The sequence below is a fragment of the Cinclus cinclus genome, chromosome 22 (assembly GCF_963662255.1).
Source record: "Cinclus cinclus chromosome 22, bCinCin1.1, whole genome shotgun sequence".
In the NCBI taxonomy this organism is placed as follows: domain Eukaryota; kingdom Metazoa; phylum Chordata; class Aves; order Passeriformes; family Cinclidae; genus Cinclus; species Cinclus cinclus.
This window is the reverse complement of record NC_085067.1, coordinates 1,851,914-1,858,612: the sequence shown is the minus strand read 5'-3', so window position 1 is coordinate 1,858,612 and position 6,699 is coordinate 1,851,914. Positions and strand designations below refer to the sequence as shown.

General features: G+C 50.1%; 2 protein-coding genes across 2 annotated transcripts; both read left to right on the top strand.

Annotated features, from left to right (window-relative positions):
- The first annotated feature begins 1,246 nt into the window (after positions 1-1,246).
- On the top strand, positions 1,247-4,037 carry LOC134052704 (lysophosphatidic acid receptor 1-B-like). The gene is given in 4 exon segments (XM_062507331.1): positions 1,247-1,252; positions 2,818-2,871; positions 2,873-3,025; positions 3,027-4,037. Coding segments are annotated over 4 exon segments (1,224 nt in total).
- A 1,431-nt stretch (positions 4,038-5,468) lies between these two features.
- Positions 5,469-6,648, top strand: ZNHIT3 (zinc finger HIT-type containing 3). Its single transcript, XM_062506807.1, has 4 exons — positions 5,469-5,574; positions 5,737-5,768; positions 5,838-5,993; positions 6,167-6,648. Exons 1-4 carry the CDS (start codon positions 5,495-5,497, stop codon positions 6,355-6,357), a joined length of 459 nt encoding a protein of 152 aa, XP_062362791.1. The 5' UTR covers positions 5,469-5,494; the 3' UTR covers positions 6,358-6,648.
- The last annotated feature ends 51 nt before the right edge of the window (positions 6,649-6,699 follow it).

Sequence of the window (6,699 nt, the reverse complement as noted above, 5' to 3'; positions counted from 1 at the left end):
GCTTGGACTCATGGAATGATGGAATGATTCTGCTGAGCCGCTCACGTCGCTTGACGACTTTTGGGGGTTTTTTTGGGGTTTGTTTTTTTTTTTTGGCCAGGTTTGGTGTCTGCAGCATGGTGACGATGCAGAGCTGAGTGCAGGGACAATGGGAGAAAGCAGAACCAGCTCAATTCCAAAGGTTTGGAGTCAGGGATTGAGAATGTGACAGGGCAGAAAGCAGGGCAGTGAAATCCTTCATCCTTTTTGGGTTTTCCTGTGTGCACATGACTTCAGAAGTGACACCAAATCACCTGTGGCTCGTGCTACATCTCTTCTCCTCCCTGTGCTGTGGGATTCCTATTTCCATCACGAGGATGCAGATTTCCTCTGGAGTTTGAGCACAATTCCAGTTTCCCTGTCAGCACAGGGGCTGCTCACCTGACCCCAAGGTGAGGGTGGGAGCTGTCCCAAGGCTCCTGTGCAGGGCTGGGGCTCAGCCCTTGGATGAATTCCCTGGTTTGGGATCAAATGTGGTGTGTCCCAGCTGGGGCCTCTCCCTCTGAGCCCTTGTGGGTCCCACTGGAGGCTGAGAGCTGCACTTGGTGGGTGTACCTGGATTTTCCACACTTGAACCATCGCTAAAAATCCAGCCTGAAGCTTCTGGTGCCTCTTTCTAAGTTTCCTCAGCACGGTCAGTGGTTATTGTCTTGCCCACAGGCACAATCAACAGATAAGTCCACAAAACGAGGCCATTTCTTACACATACATCTTAACAGACTGGGAATTCAGATAAAGAAATGTAAATACAATCCCAGAACTAAAAATAAATAAATGCTGCAGAAGGTGGAATCTCAGTAAATGTAAACCAGAGGCTGCCCACAGCAAGGTACAGTCAGTGTCTGAGGTGTCAGCCTGAGATCCTGGAGATCAGATTGAGTTCCCTGGAATCCTGTGTCACCTTAAACAAACAATGGGGTTGTTCTTTGCCCATTTATAGGATGCAGATAACAATTTCCTCACGGTGTATAGTGAGATAAGTACAGAGAATGCTTCACAGTTCCTGGAATATGGGAGTAGAAAAATGCCCTTGAATTGAGGTTGTTCCGTGAAGAGGTCAGGCTTTAAATTTAAAGTATTTTTCATCTGATTTCAGGAGCTCCAACTGCATCACAGAGGGTTGGGATATACAAATCTGGGAGGTTCTGTATATTAAAGACCACTAAAAAAGCAGCTTCCACACTATTGTCTCCCTTAATCCAGCAACATGATGGTAATTTGTGTGCAATTCTATTAGGGAAATCAGATTACAAATCTGTTGTGGAGAGCTATTTATACCACTTGATATTACTTTAATTACATTCTGATCTCACATCATTTAGCATTTAGTGCTCGAGCACCAAATTTTCAAATTAGAGCAACTTCAAGCAGCATTTTCAGGAATATCTAGAGCCTTTTGGAGCCCAAATTCACAGAGAAGTTATTTTTAGCCACCAGGGTATTTTCAAAGTTGTTTTGCTCTGTGGATGTTCTGTTCATCCCAGGTGTCCTGTGCTCACCTGGGCTGGGCTGCCACTTCTGCTGGGAATAAAAGGATTTGCTGGGCTGGCACAGAGGGGACAGAAATAGTGGGGCCCTTGTTCAGCAGCAACCTCACACCAGAGGTGTGGCTGCCAGGGCTGCCCCAGCCAGGATTACAGAGGGTGTTTTATCTGGGACACTGGGAGAGGAATGTTTTATAGGGTGTTAATTCACCCCCAGGCTTGATTGATCAATTCTCAGCCCTTATTTCTATGTAATCGTTCTCTTGTGACCATCTGAAATACTTACTGCTTACCTAGACTTGTATAAAGTATAATAATCACACTATAAAAGTGTAATAATTAATTATAAAGTATTCCTAGTACACAAAAATTGTGGATGCTGACTGCACATGAAACTGAATATGCTTCCATACACTTCAACAGAAGAAAAAAAGCCCTAAAACTCAAAATCATAGCCTAGATTTCTTACATTTGAAATTTGGCAGAGCTATGAGAGTTCACAGATTCCCATCTCTGGGGCTGGAATTGCTGCTGTAATGATCAGATGTGGGAGCCCATAAACTCAGCTGAGCTGCTTGGCAAGGTCGTGGTAGAAAATTGTGACCAGTGAAGGTGAATCCTCCGTCAAGGTAACAAAAAAAAAAAAAAAAAAAAAAAAAAGAATCGAATCACAATAAATAGCGTGGCTTTACCTGGATAATTGTTCTGCTCACCTGGACTGCTCAGCTGTTTAAAATCTCCCTGCTCCCACTGTATCCTGTATTTTATACCAGCAGTGCCCTCTGCTGAGAGCATGGAATGTGTGTCCCCAGAGCTTTTTTTTCCCTCCAAGTCTCAGGCATTTTCAATCTAAGTTCTCAAAAGACATTTGCATTCAAAAAGATGGAGAAAGAAAAGCTACAGTGGTGTTGATACTGGTTTATTAATGAACAAGCCACATGAAATAAACACAAAATATCCTGTAGCAAAGGCATGGGTAGTGATGTTGGTTGGGTTTTAGCTGTTACCATGAAAGGATTAATGGGAGAAGGGATTTCCTTTTGGAGTCCAGGCTGGTGACACAGCACTGATGTTTTATTTCAGCTCCCTCAGCCACACACTCCCTTCTCCAAACCCACAAAATTCTGCTCTCCCTTTCCTGGCTCTCTGACCCTTTATGATCTAATTAATTTGTGAGTTAAAGCCAAATTAATTTTACTCCATTTTAGAGTGAAGAACTTTAAACTGCAGACATGACCACTCATCTCCCCAAGCCCCGGCTGGGTTTTGTTTTCTTGTCAAAGGTTGTTTCCAGCAGCTCATCCATGTGGGAAATGTGTTCTGCAGTTTGGGCTATCCTAGCAACTCCGAGGAGATCGGCGCAGCCCCCAGCTGGCAACCCAAATATTGAAAAGCACTGGTTAAAGTTTAACCCCTGTCACGACGATGATGTGGCAGCAGGAGCTGCGTGTCAGGAGCGGTTCCGCGCCCGGGCAGTGAGGTGGGAGCTCTTGGGGAGCACGGGATGAGCAAAACCGGCCTCGGCACGGGCTGGAAGGAGCGTCTCCCACCATGAATGGATTCTCAAACTGCTCTGCCAACTACACCAGGATCTGGAGTCATTACTTAGTGCTGGCCCTGGGGATCCCCCAGCTCACCATCAACGTCACCTCCGTCATCTTCAACGGCCTCGTCATCGTCACCCGCCTGGCCACCAGGGATCTGCACAAGCCCATCTCCATCCTCTTCTGCAACCTGGCTGTCTCTGACCTCTTCACCAGTTTCTCTGGCTTCTGGATTTCCATGCTGTTCATCACCAACCCCGACGTCACCATCTTTGGCTCGCAGGACATGCTGGCTCCCTACGCCCTGTACACCACGTCCATCCTGTCCACCATCTACAACCAGGTGAGCATCGGCATCGAGCGCTACCTGGCCGTGGCCAAGAGCATGAGGACGAGGTTCAGGGTGGCCAGGCACCACTCCATCGTCGTGGTCCTCATCAACTGGGTCCTGGCTTTCTTCCTGGGCTGCCTGCCGCTGATGGGCTGGAACTGCCTGCAGGCAGAGAGGAGCATCTCGGTGCTCTACAGCCCCTTCTGCGTCAACTACCTCGTCTTCGTCACCATGCCCAACGTGGTGGTGGCTTTCCTCGTGCCTCTGTTCACCTACCTGAGGATCATCATCATCCTGAGGAAGAGGAAGCTGAGGATGCAGGCGTGCGGCCAAGCCACGGGCACCTACAAGTCGGCGGAGACGCAGGTGGCCAGGACCAGCATCTCCATCTGGCTGCTGGCCCTGGTGTCCTACGCGCCCTTCTTCGCCAGCGTCATCTTCGACGCCACCAACCAGCGCTGCCACACCGACCTCTACCCCGGGGCCTACATCTTCAGGAACTGCACGGCCATGCTGATCACCATCACCTGCCTGGGCAACCCCGTGCTCTACACGCTCAAGTTCAGGGCGCTGGGGGCCAAGCTGAAGACTCTGCGCTGCCTGTCGGCCCCCCGCGTGCGGGCCATCGAGAACATCTGACTGGGAACGGCTCCAGCTGCCACCACACGGGGCACAAACCCACGGAGATGGGTTCAGAAAAATCTGTGGACGTGACCTCGAGGCTGTTTCGTGGTGGATGTGGTGGGTGGTTGGAGTTGGGGATCTCAGAGGTTTTTTCCAGCCTTGGCAGCTCTGTGGTTCCCTCTTTGGGGTGCAGCAACAGCCCAGGGGTGGGGATGGAACCTGGGGGAGCCTCTCAGCAGAGTCCCTGCTGTTCCTGTCCCTGTCCCTGTCCCTTGGGCAGCTCTGCCTGGCTGCTCCATGGGAACAGGGGAGCTGCTTTCCCTGCAGTTAAAAATAACTCCATTAATGGTGTTTGCTTTTGTGCCTCACCTCCCTCTGCTCTGGGCTGTGGCTCTGGAGAGGGTGGAACAGCTGGAAAACTCCCAGGGATTTTGGGGGATAACAGCGTTTTACTTTCTTGTTTAGTCAGTCAAATTGTGGCTTTTGACTGATGGGTGAATCTTTATTAACAGAGGCTCTCAGCACTGTTTCCCTGCTGTGATTTTAATTGCTGGATGAGATGTTTTTGCGAGATATTTTGGCTGCGCTGTCATACTTCTGCTTTTAAAGGCACACTCAAGTCCCTGCCTTGTGAAATTTGTACTGTTCCAGGTGAAAACCTTGGCTGGGCTCTTCAGGATCAGAGCTGCAGTCAAGTTGCCTGGACAGAAAGAAATGAAAATGTCAAGACCAGACGTTTTGCAAAAGAAAAAGGTCTCAACTCCTCTGTCTCAAAAGAAAAAAAAGAGTTGGTTATTGAATATTTATTTAGTAGATATTATTCTGTCAGATCCCGGTGGAGATGGATGCTTATTCTTAGTTACACTGGGATATTTCCTAGAAGAATTTCAATGTTTAAACTTCTTTAGAAGCCTGGATCATATAGATTTTGTGACATCAGCTCAAGTTTCTGGTTCTGCACTGCTCAGCTGCTGCTCTGTGGTATTTCATCAACGCACAGCAATAAAATTCCATGAAAATCCACACAGTGATGATGTTCTCACATTCATCACACACAGCACATCAGCCTTTGGAGTTTTCAGGGACTTCTTTCCAGTCTCTTTGCTTTTTTTTTTCTTTTTTTCCCCCCTCATCACTACATATATCTCTATCTCCCTATCTATATCTATTTATATATTTTATATATGCCCATATCTATACCTGTATCCCTATTCCAATATATACATCTCTATCAATTCCCTCCTTTCCCAATACACAGAGCTATCACTCTATACATCTATATCCATACATATGTCTATATTTCTATATATCTACATCCATACATCTCTCTATATTTATCTATTTATGGGAAAATCTCGAAATAACTCGAGTGAACGCCCTGCGCTCGGCGGTGGATTAGCAAACCTGGCCGGCAGGGCGGAAGCGGAAGTGAAAGCGGAAGCGGAAGTGAAAGCGAAGTCTCGGACGCAGCCATGCGGGCCCCGGGGCCGTGCGCGGAGTGCGGGGCGCGGGACGCGGCCCGGTACCGCTGTCCGCGCTGCGGCACCGCTTAGTGAGCGAGGGACGGGCGGGGAGGGACGGGGGGCGCGGCCCGGGGCCCGGTACGGCTGTCCGCAGAGTGAGCGAGGGCAGGGGGGGAGCGCGGGGCCGAGGCTAAGCGGTGAGGGAGCGGCGGGCGGTGCGCGGCCCCTCTCTCACGCCATTGTTCCCACAGCTGCTCCGTGCCCTGCTGCCGGACACACCGCGGTGAGTGCGGGTCGGGGGAACCGGGACGGGCCCGGGGTTAACGCGGGGCTAACGCGGGTCTGTCCGCAGAGCGCTGCGCGCCCGAGCCCCGGCAGGAGCGGCAGCGGGAGGCGGCCGGGCAGAGCCCCCTCCCGGACCCCGCACACGGCCCCTGGGCTCTGGAGGACATCCTGAGCGAGGAGGATGAGCAGGATCGCGTCCCGCTGCAGAAACTCAAGCTCCTGGGTGATTCGGGGAATTGGGGCGGGTGGAGCGAGCAGGAATAAATTCTGCGTGGAGCTGCACCTTATCCCGGGGCCTAAAAGCGTTAAAAGTTCGACCTGGCCCTTTGGAGGCTTGTTTGCAAGGCAGGGCTGGCCTCAGGCACGTCTGTAACTCTGATCTTTCCCTGGTTGCAGGAGAATCAGAGGAGCTGAGGGATTTGCTGCTGAACCCCCACCTGCGGCAGCTGCTGCTCACCATCGACCAGGCTCAGGACAAAAGCTCCCTCATGAGGAAGTTCATGCAGGAGCCGCTCTTCGTGGAGTTTGCAGATTGCTGCCTGAGCATTGTGGAGCCTCCCGAGAAGGAGAACGTTCTCCCCGAGTGAGCTGCTGTGGGAATGGTTTTTATTTTTATCCTTTAGATTTTTATTTTTTGAGGTTTGCTAGCAGCCAGAGCTGCTCCACAGTATGTCGTGGTCAGTTTGCACGTGGATGTCAGTGCTGTGGTTTTGGTTTAGAGCTGGCTAACGGGCAGGGTTGTGTTGGGACACGTTTTTAGGTCCTGGGGGCTGCACTTGCTACTCTGTGGAATTCTTTCTGTTGGGACAGAAATGCTGGCATCCACGGGAAATGTTGCTTCACGGTGAAAATATTAAATATATTTGCATTTATTTTAATCCATGAGTACTCTGAAATGTTTTTGTTCACTAATTTTGTTGGGAAGGGTC